General features: G+C 29.9%; 2 protein-coding genes across 2 annotated transcripts; both read left to right on the top strand.

The window, feature by feature from the left end:
- The first annotated feature begins 3,668 nt into the window (after positions 1-3,668).
- On the top strand, positions 3,669-5,537 carry LOC118037642 (receptor like protein 27). Its single transcript, XM_035043690.1, has one exon. The coding sequence runs from the start codon at positions 3,669-3,671 to the stop codon at positions 5,535-5,537; it is 1,869 nt and encodes a 622-aa protein (XP_034899581.1).
- Positions 5,538-13,624: 8,087 nt separating this feature from the next.
- Positions 13,625-16,101, top strand: LOC118037635 (protein ACCELERATED CELL DEATH 6). The gene is made up of 3 exons (XM_035043685.2): positions 13,625-14,327; positions 14,696-15,132; positions 15,529-16,101. Exons 1-3 carry the CDS (start codon positions 13,715-13,717, stop codon positions 16,099-16,101), a joined length of 1,623 nt encoding a protein of 540 aa, XP_034899576.1. The 5' UTR covers positions 13,625-13,714.
- The last annotated feature ends 377 nt before the right edge of the window (positions 16,102-16,478 follow it).

Raw genomic sequence — 16,478 nt, 5'->3', positions numbered from 1 at the left:
TTGTAGTCAACTCTGAAATTTATTTTAACGAAGATAGGCGCCACAAGATCTTATATATTGTGCTTTTAAATTAAGAATATTGATATCATTTTATATACAGAATTCTTAGACATTTTAAAGTAAAGATTTCAATAAATTTTTTAATCAATGATTTGATAGTTAAAACTAAACTCATAAGTATTGACTTGTTGCCCCCAAGATGTACAAAAAGTATCAATACTAACGAGTACAGCATCAGCCTTTCTTGACATCAGGTTTCCTTTGAGCAACCACCACATTATTTTTGAATCAGCACTTAGATCGATTTTCTTTAGTTAAACCAATTTGGCAAGTAAATTATATATCTAAATCTAGTTGGTTTCCATTTCTTCTAGAGCCTTTAATGTCCCAAAAGACTCTGAAATATCAGAATTGTTGCACGTTGGAGAAATGAAAATGAGGATAAAATCATCTAACTCATGTAATAAAAACAATTTATAATAAAATCTTAAAGGGTAACTCAACTGATCAGGTTTTAAATTTATTTTTTAATGATCATGAGTTCGAGTTTCTCGGGACTACTGAAAACTTATATGATCGTTAACTTTAAAATTCATATGATTAATTAAAATACACACAAACTCATATGTACATTTTATATTAGTCTAAAAAAACAATTTACAATATCGTATTAAGGTTTACTTTTGACACAATACTAATTCTTTGACCCGTTCTGGGTCTCCTCTCTGATTACACCCACGTGTTAGACCAATTTTGATGTAAAAAACAAGGAATCAAAGTAAATGCTAACTAAGCTAGTAGTGTTAAATAATGGTGTTGACACACACATCCAATGGCATTATTTCTTACTTATCTTTCCTAACACCACTACACTAAAGTCAAGTTAGTGAGTGAGCACGATTGCTTTAGTGGCGTGGACACGTTTTTTAAAAAATTGTTTTTCTTGTTTTTAAATAAGTTTTTGATATTTTTACAGATGTGCTAATAGTAAAATGAGTTTTAAAAATAAAAATTATTAATATTATTTTAATGTATTTTCAAGCTATCCTGTTTTAAAAACTTTTCTTAAAAGTTCATCCAAAAACTTAATTTTTTTTTCTAAATAATTATTCTATATTATATCAAGATTTTAATGGCAGAGTAATTAATATCTATTTCAAATTTTACCACCACATTCCACCATTTAAAACAAAAAACTAATAAAATTAAGTATATGATAATTATGAGTTAATCCATGTTTTAAACTTAAAAATATTTTCGTTAAAAAAAATATTAAAAAGTAATATAAATTTGTTTCTTGAAGCTCTCTCTACATTTTAAACTTTTAAATTAAGATTTTTTATTCTTTATAACTAGTTAAATTTATTAAACTTGTTTTTTCAACTAGTATGTCCATGCCAAATATAAAAAGGAGGTGCTGATTGATTAAGTGTTGTATTTATTTATTGTTATGTTTCAAAAATATTTTTAATAAAATAAAAAAATTTATTTCTTTTACTTTAAATTTATTTTTTTTAATATTTCAGATTATTTTAATAGGTTAACGTCAAAAATAATTTAAAAAAAGTAAAAAAATTATTTAAATATATTTTCAAACAAAATATACTTTTTTAAAAATTATTACCACACTCTCAAATATCCTTTAACTCATTCATATTCAAACCACGAACTGAGGCAAGTAATTTACTCCATAACAGATAATGTTTATAAGTGAGTAAGAACAATATTATTCATAGTGATAGATTCGAGAAGCACCAAGATTTTAGACAAGGAAAAAATATTAATTTATAATATATTAAATCAAATGAATTAGCACCATTATCAAGGGTCAATTCTTTTAGTTTTTTAGGTAATCATTTATATTTTTTTTTATTTTTAAAATATAAACACACAAGAATCATTAAAATATTTATTTGATTATAATTAAACATATGTATTATTCAAATATCTTCATTTTCATATTCAATTCGAGTGCAACAATGCATTTCTCCTGGCTCCAGAAAAGGGCATCATATGGACTAATTAAATTAAAGGAGTTTCTTACTCTTTTTTGTAAGGCCTATAAACAAAAAGCCTAAAAGAACAAAAAAAAAACCTATAATTACAATTAAGGAGGATCAAATTACATTAAAAAGGGATAAAGTTAAATAAAAAAGTTAAGTTGCATCATCCTAAATTTCGGATTCACTTTTATAAGGCCTAGATCTATATTATAAAAATAAAATAAATAAAATAAAAAACTAAAAGTAGGAGGACCAAATGACATTAAGAAGGGCTAATTTTTTTTTTTTTTAAAATAAAATTAAAGTGCTTAAAAGCCTAAATTAGAGGGGGGGGGGAAACAAAGGTAATAGTACCAAATTACATTAAAAGTATCTTCCAGGTTGAAACCGTTTTCTCTTATTTTTTTTTTTTTAAAAAAATTTATGTTTTCATATTGTTTTAATATACTGATCTCAAAAATAATTTTAAAAAAATATAAAAAATATTATTGTAAGGCATTTCTAAATGAAAAACACTTTAAAATGTAATAACTACCACAATTCTAAACAAACCTTAAAAAAAACTAAAAAAAAAATTAAAGTGATTCATTGTTTATATAAATAGTGAAACACCTTGTCATATCTTAAATGGTTTAATGTTTTGTTTTTTTAACTTTTACATCCAATTTTAAAAAATTAGTTTGAGGATTATCTTGAAAATCATTTCATAGTTGAGAGATAATTTGAGATTTGCCAATGGAAGACTTGCTTAACAATTTCGGGTCCATCTTTATTCTTTAATTCCCACCACTTTAATTTGGAAGCAAACTCTTAACATGCATTAATTAATTATCATTCTCTCACAAGAAGATATATTGCTAATATACAAGAAAATAATAAAGGTGAATATCCATGATTATTTTCTAATCAGTAAAGAGAAAAAAATAAATAAATAAATAAATAAATTAACAATTGAAGACAATTAGAAAACTATTTCAATAATCTATTAAAGAATATGATGAAGCATTTTATATAATTTATTTTATTATATATTTTTTAGATATCTTGCTGTACAATTAAATTATTAAACAATATAATTATCTTCTATTCTAAGTTTCTTATGAGCTTTGACAATATAACTCAATTATTCCTCTAAATTAACCTACCTGTACGTAAATTAAATAAACATTTTTTCAAGCATTGCATGCCTTGAGATTCGATTTCAAGAGAGTTCTTGCACGTTCAATCTATACTCCACGAAGTGAGGAAAAGCACCTCAAAGTGCGCAACCTTTCCTTAAATCTTGACTATATATAAAAAAAGAGTTGTTGCCAGGATATCACATCTTCTCTCATTTACATCTGTTTAAGATTGCTGTAATGATTGCATTTCAAAGATTTTTTTATTTAGAAATCTATTAAAATAATATATTAATTTTTTATTTATTAAAAATTTACATATTAAAATAATTTAAAAACATATAAAAATAAAATTTAAAATTTAAAAGAAATGGTTTCCACCACATTCACGAACGTTGACCAAGAAATTTCTTGGAACCTTGTTATCCAACCAACTACAAGAAACTAATAATTCCTAGTGTTCTACATCAAGCTAGTGCAGGAATTTTCTCTATAAATCCACCGACCCATCACAATAACATCCGAGACAATAAATTTATCTCTTGAAATGAGAGATTATTGTAGAATTATAGCTTGTTGCTTTTTATTCCTACCCTTCTTATCTTCAGCAAATTCTACTTTCACATCTTTGTCACAAACTTCTTCTCATCCTTTCTCAGGCCACCGTTGCGTTGGCAGTGAAAAAACAGCCTTGCTCCGACTCAAAAGGGATTTATCTGCGGCCAAACCAGAATCCCCTCTTCCTCTCCAGCGCGCCTCAGGTTCTTTGCTTACTTCATGGAAGCCTGACACTGATTGTTGCTCCTGGGAAGGTGTTACTTGTCATGGAGTCACAACTGATCATGTGGTTGGCATTAAACTCAGTGGTCACAACCTTTCTGGTCTTGTTAACTCAACCGAGTTTCTTGACCTCCCCTACCTTGAGAGGCTGAATCTTGTCAACTGCAATATTGGAGAAATCCCAAGTTTCCTTCAAAAAGTAAGCAGGTTGGTTGAGCTCGACCTCTCTAACAACAAAATCCATGGCCAAGTGCCTAAATGGATTTGGCAGTTTGAAAGGCAAGTTTACTTGAATTTGTCTAACAATTTCTTGAACGGATTTGAAGCACCATCTTCTGATCCGTTTTCAAGCTCCTTGACCTTTCTTGATCTTAGCTCCAATTTGTTAGAAGGATCAATCCCAATTCTACCACCCTCTGTCAGCTTCCTCTCGCTAGCTAAGAACAAGCTCTCTGGAGAGATTCCAGAATCATTATGCAGGATAAGAAATCTAACAATCTTGGATCTATGCTACAACTCTATGACAGGTCAAATTCCAAAATGTCTCGAGGCTCTTGCTGCTACTCTCACCGTACTAAATCTACGGGAGAATAAATTCTTTGGGTTGATGCTCTGGAATTTCACCGAAGACTGCAGCCTAAAGACACTCAACTTATACGGGAATCAGTTGACAGGGAAAATTCCCAGGTCTCTGAACCATTGCAGATGCCTTGAAGTTGTAGACCTTGGAGATAACCAGATTAATGACACATTTCCTTTCTGGTTAGGGATGCTTCCCAGCTTGCAAGTTCTCATCCTACAATCAAATAGATTGCACGGTCCCATTGGCCAGCCATTGACATCAAATGACTTCCCAATGCTTCAAATCTTTGATCTCTCCTCGAATCATTTCACCGGAAATCTGCCTCTGGATTACTTTGCAATATGGAAGTCAATGAGGGTAAAGTTCAATGGGTCACTATTGTACATGGGATCTTACTATTATAGGGATTGGATGTCAATTACAAGCAAGGGCCATAGAATGGATAATATCAACATCTTAACAATTTTCACTATCTTAGACCTCTCAAACAATCTTTTTGAAGGAGAGATTCCTGAAGAGATTGGCGACCTCAAATTACTCGAAGTACTCAACATGTCTAGAAATAACCTGAAAGGTGAGATCCCAACATCGCTTTCGAAGTTGACATTGCTCGAGTCCTTGGACCTCTCAAAAAACAAGCTCACAGGCGCGATCCCGATGCCACTAATAAGCTTGACATTCCTATCGGTTCTTAACCTTTCTTATAATAGATTAGAGGGGACGATACCTGTAGGGAATCAATTTTCTACCTTCACTAGTGATTCCTATCAGGAAAACCTAGGGTTGTGTGGGTTTCCGCTGTCCAATAAATGTGATGACGTTGAAGATCAACAGCCACCAGAAGCACAAGAAGAAAGCATCCTTTCGGAGCCAGGTAGCCTGTTCAGTTGGAAATTTGCTTTGCTTGGATACGGATGTGCGGTGCCTGTGGGAGTTGCCATTGGTCACATGTTGTTTTGGAGGAACAAGAGATGCAGTAAATTGATTGAACAGGCATTCAAGGCAAAGAATCATCGGCGCCAGAGCAATGAACGGAATCGAAAAAGAAGATGAACGCTGTACAAAGGAAAATGTATAATTCCAAATGTTCTCACTGCGTTCATAATTTATTTATTTTTTTGTTATCTTCTTTTTCCCATGGACGATTGTGAAGGTTTTTTCTCTCTTTTGTTCATAGTTTCGACCTCACCTTTGACTGCATGTTTCTCTCTCCCACGCCTCCCATGATGCCAAGAATTACACCACTACGCTTACGCCCAAGCTTATTTATTTTTATATTTTGAAAAATATTTTTTAAATTTTTTTTTATTTTTGAATTTAAAATTAATATGTTTTTAAATTATTTTAATATGTTAATTATCAAAAATATTTTTTTTAAAAAATAAAAAAATATTATTACCATATATTTTAACATAAAAAAATTATTTAAAAAACAACTACAGCTATATACTGTAATATATTCAGCCTAGAAAACAAAGCTATGATCCTTTGAAATGCTGCAAAAACTAATGAGAAAAGGGCTATTCAAGCATGCTTACTTAAAGGGATCAATGGTCATAATCATAACAGTACCAAGAAGGGTATCAAAACCATCATCATTGCCAATAAATAAAGAGGCAAAGCAATAAATAAAAAGATCCCAGCTAGAGAGAAAAAATACAGAAAGAAAGAAGGAAGAAATAAGAGAGTCTTGAGCTAATAGTAAGAGTTATTTGAGTTAAGAAGTAGCATAATGGAGAAAAAAAGAAAAGAGAGAAAAAATTGAAGAGAAAGAGAGAAAACACAGAGAAGGAAAACTAATCAAAACCGAACCAACCCACGGCTCAGCCACCATCTCTGCCACCAGTAGCTACCATAGTAGCTTCTCCCTTGTCTTAAACCAGCTCCGAGGTAAGACCCTAGCTCTTTTATCTCTTTTTTTTCTTTTTAATTACCCTGGGTTTTTGCATGATAGTTACTATACATGCTTCTCCTTTTTTACTGGATTTGCAATAGTATTAGATTCATTTTATGAAACTGTGTTGGTGCCTTTTTAAGTACACGTGTGTGTAAAAATTCTTTTCTGAAAATCGGCAACTTTTCACATATGCATTTATTTTATTTTATTTTTAATGTCTTTTAATTAGTGTTAGATTCATTTCATAAAATTGTATTATCACATTTCAGGTACATATGTGTGTGAAAAAAAAATAATTTTTGAAATTCAACAACTTTTCAATCATGCATTTATTTTGATTTTATTTTAGTTTTATTGGCTTTGCAATAGCATTAGATTGATTTTATAAAACTATGCTGTCATATTTTTAAGTATGCATGTGTGTGTGCAAAAATTATTTTAAAAAACTTTTTACTCGAGCATCTTTTTTTATTTTATTTCTACTTGCTTTATAATAGTGTTAAATTCATTTTATAAAACTGTGTTATGCATGTGTGATTAGAAATTTATTTTTGAAAATTGCATACTTTTTATTCATGCATTATTTTTTATTTTATTTTATTAATGGTGTTCATTTCATTTTGTAAAACTTTGTTGTAATCCTTTTTACTTATATATGTGCATGTAAATATTTATTTTTAAATTAAAGAATAAAAATATATTGATGAGTTTTCATCAAATTTAACATTATTATTATTATTTTAATTAAAGTTTGGGCTTCAATAATTAGGTCGATGTATCTTCTAGTGTTGAACAACATTTTTAACTTCATCAAAATGTGTTAAAAAATGAATTACAAGTTTTTGACAAGCTAATATCATTATTGGATTAATCTTGGTTTTCAATGGCTAGGTTAACGAGTTTCCTAGTTATGGAAACTGACATAGGCACAACGTGATGATTTTAATTAAAAGAATTAAAAATATATATAAACAAAAATTCATTGAGTTCCAAGACTCCTGATTTAAAGTATGACACAAACTTGGCAAACATTTATTAATAATAAATAACTAGTAAATAGGTTCAAAAAATAATTTAAACAATATACATAAGAATAAATTTAGAAAAAAACACATAGTTAAGGTAATTTTTTATTTAAAAAGATTTTAAAAAGGGTGATTTTTATGTTTTCTCATAACTAATTCCTTAATTGAATTTAAGAAACAATGAATATTTTAAAATTTTTAGTTTTTTTAAAAAATTAGGTGGCTATTACATATTTCTTTTTTTTTTCTTTTAACCTTTAATTACTGGGATTTTTACAGGTAACAAAACCTGTATTTCTAACTTATTAAAATGATTGTTTCATTATTTTTTAATAATTCTCAATTAGATATTTAAACATTTATATGGTAGATATTTAAACATTTCAAGCAACTTAACATAAATAATTTTAAAAAACATATAAAGCTTAATCGCATTAATTAATCAATCCACAATGTTTATTATTTTAATTTATATTAAATATTTGATCTTCATTAATGAGTGGAGCTTTGGTTGGAGTTTATATCCTTGATTTGTCCCTCGAAGGTATTTTTCTTCATTTTGATAATTTTGCGTACTATGGTTGTCTCATCCTCAATCTTTTTTGGTCCTTTTAATTGTATGAAAAATGAAGTTTAGTATTTTTGATGAAAAAGTGTTGTTCAAGTCCGTATTAAATATTTTATTATAAATGCAAAATTAATTAGCTAATTAGTGAGTTTTTTTCTTGCACGACATCAATTGAAATAGGATAGCATAACGCTTTCATTGTTGCTCTGGTTTTTTTTTTTTTTTTTTGTGTGGGGGTGAAGCTGTACATGACAATAATTTTTTTTAATAATATTTATTTTATTAAAAAAAACTAAATTGTCTTGTCAACTTGTTAATTATTAAAAAAAAACCTAATATGAAAAAAAAAAATCAAAACTAATTCATAAAAAAAAACGATTTTGGCATTAGGATCATAATTATGCGTAGTAGAAAGACACTTTAAAATGTTTTCAAAGATATAAATATTTACTCTCCTTTTGTTCTCCAATTTAATATTCTCTCTATTTTTGTTTTTTTACCCGGGTATTTTAACATTTGTTTAAAGGGTGAGACTAGTCCCGTTTGGAGTTTGTGGTTACTCTTCTCAATAAGTACGTTTCTAGAAGATTGAATTTATATTTTTATCTTTATAAAAATATAACAATATCTTAATCGTTAGACCAATACTTTATTAATAAATTCTCTCTACTGACATTATTATTTCCTCTAGGAAATAGGTATGTTCTTCATCAAGAATTCTAGACGTATTACATTTTGAGTATATATCATAAAATAATTCTTCAAAGTATAGTTCTTATATTCAAATTTTTAAAATGCAAATTAGTTAATAAGTGCTAAGTTATTATATATTATGATTTTCTGTGTCTTATTAATGTAGACAATAATCATTTTCAATGAAAATAAGTCTCTCCCTTCATATAATGATACACTCTCTGAGTTTCCAGAGGGATAAATATTTGTGTATTCAATTATTAGAATTGTTTTTTATTCTTCATGAAAAAATTAAGCATAATTTTCGTATAGATTGAAAAAATAAATTGATGGATCAAATGATGAGAAAGTTACTTAGTTTATTTTACTTTTGAAAAAGACATTTGTTCAAAAGACCGTGAAGATTTTTAACATGAACACCGTTTTCTTACATCATGGGAATAATTTCTAGGCATAATGGGCCTTGCAACAAAATGGCCGGAACGTGGGCTTTATAGGTCTATAAGGTCCAAAACGAAGTTCACTTCTCTTTTTTATCTTCATGCGATTTCTAATTCCATCCAATCTTTCCTTTCAAATGGTTTTAAAATATATATAAAAAAATTAACGTTAGTAATGATATAAAAATAGCATAAATTGCAATACCTTCCATTTAAGTATTGTAATATTAGATGAATTATCTAAATGTTTAAAGATTTTGATAAAAAATCCCCTTTATACTTAATAAATATTACAAAAATTCCTTCACATATCCCAAGTCTCCATAGTTTAACGATTTTTCTCTTGGTTGAAACAAAAAAAAAAAGAAAAAAAAAAAAAGAAAATATATATATATATATATATATATATATATTACAATCAATTTCTATCAATTGTGTTAATATAGTGGGTTGACAAAGCATTTTTATTTAAAGCAGAAGCTATCAAGAATATTTGATTCTTAGTTTAAATAATTCTTTAAAAAAGTGAAACGATTAACTCTTTAATTAATTTAATTTTAAGTAAAATCCGATTTAAACTCTAAAAACAATATAAAAATATGAAAATTATAATTATAAAAAAATATGAAAAATATTAATTTAAAAATAAAAACTCAAATTCTATCCCAAACCTTCTCTTTTGCGTATGACTAGGCTTTGGGTGTGTTTGGTACTGCGTTTCAAAAGTATTTTTAAAAAAATTTAATTTTTTTTTTGTTTTAAATTAGTATATTTTTATATGTTTTTAAATTATTTTGATGTGATGGTCTTAAAAATAAATTTTTTAAAAATATATATATATTATTGATATATTTTTTAAATAAAAAATATTTTAAAAAATAATTACAATTATATTTCTAAACACGCATTCTCGCTATGCGAAACACGTTGAACTTGGGCTCCGTGGACAAGAGAGCAGAGGGGACGGGACAGCACCGAAACCTGGGAAAGGAAAAAAGAAGAGGACGAGACTTGTGTTCTGTCCTTGCTCTTATTTTTGTGGCTAAGTGCATTCATACTTTCCACCGTGTGAGGTTGTGATAAAGGTAGACAAGATAAAAAATCAAATCAGCCCTGAAATCATTTGCTAAAGGCCAAGCAAATGCTAAATCACTAGTAAAATTAACCGATCAGAAATATTCATGGGACCAATAAATCTTTGCACGGTCTAATTCAAGAGTTTTTTTTTGTTTTTTAATTGTGGTAATTTTTTTTAAATATAACACAAAGGATAAAAAGAGTATTTGAAAAAACAAAATACTTTAATTTATCCATTATTATAAAATATTATTTTATTTTACAACCATTAATAGAAATAGAAATAATGGTTGTAAGCAACCGTTACTATTATTAACAATTATATTAATAGCAGTTATAAATAGACGCTATACAACCATATGACGTCCGTACTATGTTGATAATAAAATCAATTTTTTTTTTAATTTTAACTTTCAAAATATGAACGATCAAATATTTTATATTAATTTATTCTTTTTTTTTTAACTTTCTCTTTCCTGTCAAATTACAATAATTAAAATATAAAACAAATAAATGAGGTTTAAGACTCTAACATTAAACCCTAGAAAATATATAGAGGGACAAAAAACTAAAAAAAAAAAAAAAAACATTGGGAATAAACTGTAATTTTCAATACTTCATAAACAATGAAAAAGAAACAAAAGTTTTTTTTGTTTGTGTTAAACTTGAAATGAGAAAATTAAAATAAAATTTTCATGATATTTTTTTTTTATATCATGAATACAACACAACAACATGTAAATCAAACCCAACTATCATGTTAAAATTATATGAAGGAAATAAAAATGAATCAAATAATAATGATAAAAATGAATAATTAATTAAAAAAATTAAAAAAGAAGAAGAAGAAGAAGAAGTGCCAAACTTGAGTCACATATCAAAGACCAAACTTGACGACTGATCATGTGCATGACCATGACATCTTTTGTCCAAGACAAGACCACTAAAAAAGCAATGGTACGATAGAAGAAGTGGCCATCGACAGCTATAAAGCCCCAATGATCAAGATGTGAAAGAAAGGAAAGGTAGAAGAGAGCCCTCTTTCTTTTGGTAAATGTCTTTGCATTCAGATCGCGAGAATTATACAAAGACTGCAAGTAAAAGATAGGGTTTTTTTTTTGCTGAGATGTATTTAGTATTGAAAGGATAGTAAAACAATTAATGTTGATTTTAATGTGGTAGGATGGGGTTGCAGGTCTAGGTGACACCTAATGCTGGGCTATTATCCCATAGGCACTAGGGCTAGACCTGCACGCCTGGCTATAAACCCAGGCAAGCGGGTCTGCAAAACCGTGCGTCTAGGGTCTGCAGACACGAACACTGGATATGCAAACCCGCTTACTTGGGTTCGCAAAACTACGCACTCATGTTTGCAGACCCGCACACATGGGTCTCTTTTGGCACTCGCCTGGGGTTTGCAGACACCCCTAGGAGTTGGAGACCCGGGCGGCAGGGTATGCAGAGAAAAAAAGAACAAAAATATGATAACAATTATTGTTGTTGTTATCGTTAAGAATTTTTTTTTTTAAATTATTACCATAAAAAACTTGATAATATACTAAAAAGACTTAGTGTCCCTGTTACTGTTTACCCATACATAAAGCACTGTAGATTAAAGCAGTGTAATGATAAAGTTGTCCTTGCCACAAAGAATTGCAAAGACTATAAGGGAAAGGTGAAGTTGTCTTTTTCATAGAGATGCACCTGCTATTGAAGGGATTTTAGAGAGGAAACGGTTAGTGTTGATTTTGGTGGGCCATGGAGGGGTTGTAGGCCCTAGGTTGCTGATAGTTGCCACTAGGACCAGACCTGTGCGTGTGACTGCAAATCCAAGCGAGCGGGTCTGTAGAACCACGTGCTGGATCTCCAAACCACTCATTTGGGTCTGCAAAACTGCGCGCTAGGCGAAGACTCGCACGCCTGGGTTTGCAGACACCCTCAAGGGTTGCAGACTCGTGCGGCTGGGTTTGTAGACCCTACAGAGAAAAAAATGAAAAAAATATAATAACAATTATTATCGTTAAAAAAATTATTACTATAAAAACTTGAGGAAGACAAGTTTAATATTATTATTAATATGATAAATATTATTTTTTGTATTATAAATATTATTTTTATTTGTATTACAGGCATATTGCTTCCACACCATTGGCTTAACACTACCAGCATATGTAATGAAATTGTGAAAAACAATTAGATAAAAATTGGATTTTCCATGTCTATCATGGGTTGATGGTGTGGTTGAGCTTCGCAGGTTCATGAGCTTTTTTGCAAAAGAATTAAAACCCTTGTTTAAATCGAAAACTCTTTTGATTTTTAAGTTAGTTAATATAGGAGGAGTGCGGATTGTGTGAAAATAAATATATAAACAAAGAGTTTCTACGTGTAGAATGCAAGAGACTACTTTTTATCTAATTGAGTCATTAAATGATGTGCCACATCAGTTGTGATGACCAAATAATCACAAAACATGACCCAAAGAAAAGGTAGGACATAAAGCAAGAGTAAGTTACCCTTCAAACAAAGGGTTTTCATCACTATTTTTGTTTATTGCATATGCTTTTAGAAAGTGTTTGGGAATGCAGTTGAAACTATATTCTCGTAAAATTTATTTATTTTTTTGCTAAAATTTAATATGATTTATATATTTTGGATCGTTTTGATGTGCTAAAGTCAAAAATAATTTTAAAAAAATAAAAAAACATCATTGACATACATTTCAGCACAAAAAGTTATTTGAAAAGTAACCGCTACAACACTACTAAACATACTCTTAAACATACTTGATAAGATACTAAAAAATCCAAGAAAAATATTTATATCTTGAATAATTAATTAATTTCTTAGTTTTAAAAATTTGATTTATTCTTTTTTAGAGATGGATGGAGCTCCTGGTATTTATAAAAAAGTTTTTGTTTGGTGATTTTTTAGAGCTATCTAATAATTAAGTCAATAACTTTAAATAATAATAATAATAATAATAATAATAATAATACAGAAAAATATTTTAAATTAGAAGGATATAGCAGCGAATCACGTGAATCACAGGTAAAAAAAAAAAAAAAGCTAATAAAAGATGTTTTTAGTAGGCTCCACTAATAAAAACTTAGCTTTCTTTTGCAACCAAACACCATGATTCGTGTTTCTACTCAAAACATGAAAGCACAAACGGGCTCAATGATATATAGCCTTTTTTATATATCCTTTTCTTTTTCTCCAGCAATTTAAAAGAAAAGGTAAAATTTTTATTTTTTTAATTTTAAATTAATTTTTAATTTTTTTTAAATAGTTTTATCATGCTAATATTAAAAAATAACTTTTAAAAAATAAAAATAATAATATTTAATAAATTTCTAAAAAACAACAATTTAAAAAACAACCCTGCTTAAATATATATGCAGCAAACCAAAGAAATCAGCAGCTTGTAATCAGTTGAGGAGTGGAACCTCTTACCATTGTGCCACAGTTGTTTCTCCTGTTCTTCATTAGCTTACATTTTATTCAGTGAGTTCCTCTAAACTACTGAGAAAATGAATAGAATCACCTATATTGATCATATCTTGTACAAAGCTGCAGCAGAAGGCAATATCGATCCCTTTAAGAATTGTGAAACTTGCCTCGATCAGTTATTGACTCCAGACGAGAACACAATACTTCATGTCTACTTAAGAAACCAGACGAGGGAGCCGGAATCCACTGATTTTGTTGATAAAATTCTTGAAATGTGTCCGCCACTGGTATTCCAAGCCAATAAGAAAGGAGAAACCCTACTCCATTTGGCAGCAAGATATGGCCATTCCAATGTGGTGAAAGTCCTCATTGACCGTGCAAAAGCTCTACCTGCAGATCCAGAGAGCGGAGTAACAGAAGCAAAAAGAATGTTGAGGATGACCAATGTAGAGCGAGATACAGCGTTGCACGAGGCAGCTCGAAGTAGGGGGAGCCAAGTGGTGGAAATATTGACAGCGGAGGACCCTGAGTTTTCATATTCCGCCAATGTTCATGGAGAACCACCACTCTATATTGCTGTTTTAAGAGGAGGAAAAGAGATCGATGAGATCTTAGGAAATTGCATTTCAGTGGACTATGGCGGCCCTAATGGTGGAACTGCTTTACATGCGGCAAGCTCGGGGGGACATCATGGTAGGATTTTGTGCTCAAGTCTGGAGAATAAATTAATTGCTTGTATATAATTGTGCAAACTATTATTCAAAAGCTAAATGTATTTGATTTTATGTATCCACGTGCTAAAACAAAAGCTAAAATTAACTGTGCCTATTTTAAAATCCAAATAAATCAGCTTTCTGTATTTTAAAGCAATAAAATTCTTTGTGTGTGTAAGTAATTCACATAGACCATATGAAATCTCTGTTGGTCATGAAGGAAAAAACTTGAGATGAATGCATTCTACAAACTTAGAAATGGAATTTAATTATTGCATGTGATGAGCCCTATCATCTTCTCAAATCAAACAATTAACCAATCTATATTCCTTGTTTTGTTGGCTTCAGGGACAGCCAGAAAAATACTGGACTGTTATCCGTCGGCAGCCTACATTGCTGACACAAAGAGGAAGAGAACAGCTCTTCACATTGCTGCCATTCACGGCAATGTAAACGCCGTGAAAGAGATTGTTTCTCGTTGTCCAGCAAGCTGTGAGCTAGTTGATGACAAAGGTTGGAATGCTCTTCACTATGCTGTTGCCAGTCAAACAAGGAATGTATTGGAGGAATGTCTGCAGATTCCTGAGCTTGCAAGACTTAAAACCGAGAAGGATGACAAAGGAAACACGCCCTTCCATCTAATTGCTGCTTTAGCGCACAAGCAGAAGCAATGGAGACGTGTTTTAGATGAACATAGAGATGAATTTGACAGCGATATATTTGGTCTTAATAAGCGAAAGCTACGGGTCGACGACTTGCTCTTCATAAATTTTGCTGAGTTGAAGGTAATCCTCTCTCTATGACTCAACTGTCGTGATAATTCATGTATCTTATATATATGACGATCCATTAAAACCCTTTTGCAGAAGAAAATCGATGCAGAGGCTCCGTACGTAATTCATACATATACTGGGAAATTAATTATTGAATGAAATGAGTAGTTTTTAGTTTGAGTGATATAAAGTTGATTATTTTGTGCAAAACAAGGGATCGTGAGTAATCGAAACTATTATTAGTATATAAAATTGTACTAAAAGGCCACATCGTAATCTTCTTTTTGGGGATAATTTGGCTAATGTAAAATTATATCTTATAGATAATTAGCAGGTAACAAAGACTAAATTGGTTGAAAAATGGCATTAGCCAAATTATCTACATATTTCACCCAAAATATTTTGCAGAAAGAGATCTTTGAATCCGTTGAAGATGTTGCCAGGGGACCGTTTGGCAACCTTACTATTCGTGTGAGAGGACAGAATGAGGAGGAAGACAAAGAGGAAGAGGAAGCTTTGAGTAAAGCAAGAGAGTCTCATCTAGTTGTAGCAGCGTTGATAGCAACAGTAACATTTGCAGCAGCATTTACTCTACCTGGTGGTTACAAAAGTGACCGAGGCACTGCAATTCTAACTAAAAAAGCTGCTTTTATAGTATTTATCATATCAGATGCAATGTCAATGGTGCTTTCTATTTTTGTTGTTTTTATCCATTTTTTGATGGCGATGATTCAAGGTTTTAAATTGGATAAGAATAAAGAGATGTATGAGGTTACCTCTTTGAAATTATTTATGTTGGCCACATTGTTAACCATGATTGGCATGGGGACAATGATCATCGCATTCCTCACAGGCACATATGCAGTTTTAGAACCCTCTTTGGGGCTTGCTATCAGTGCTTGTCTCATTGATTTAAGCTTCTTCTTCCTTGTTTGTTTAGCGTTTAGAATCATTTACAGGGATGTAAAAGACATGGTGTAACAGTGAAACAATGAATTTCCAAGTACAATTTGCTTTGATGGTTGTTTATTAATCAAGATTGCACTTGCAATATATATATATAAGAGTTACTGGATTTTTTCTACTTCTTTATTTTAAATTATTTTTTTTTATAATTTTCTATTGTTTTAATATTATACTAATATCTAAAATAAAATAAAATAAATAAAAATAAATTATTCTAATATATTTTAAAATAAAAAAATATTTTTTAAAATAATCATTATTACAATCACAAATATTACGTTATATAGTAACAAAACTATTATAAGTGGGATATGCCAAGTTTCGTTCCAGCTAGCTAGCTTGTTCCATGAAGTTTGTGTATGGGTGGAATAATCTCATCGGTAAATCAAATT

Source organism: Populus alba, chromosome 6 (assembly GCF_005239225.2).
Source record: "Populus alba chromosome 6, ASM523922v2, whole genome shotgun sequence".
NCBI classification, from domain to species: Eukaryota; Viridiplantae; Streptophyta; class Magnoliopsida; order Malpighiales; family Salicaceae; genus Populus; species Populus alba.
This window is presented reverse-complemented; position numbering and strand designations above follow the sequence as displayed.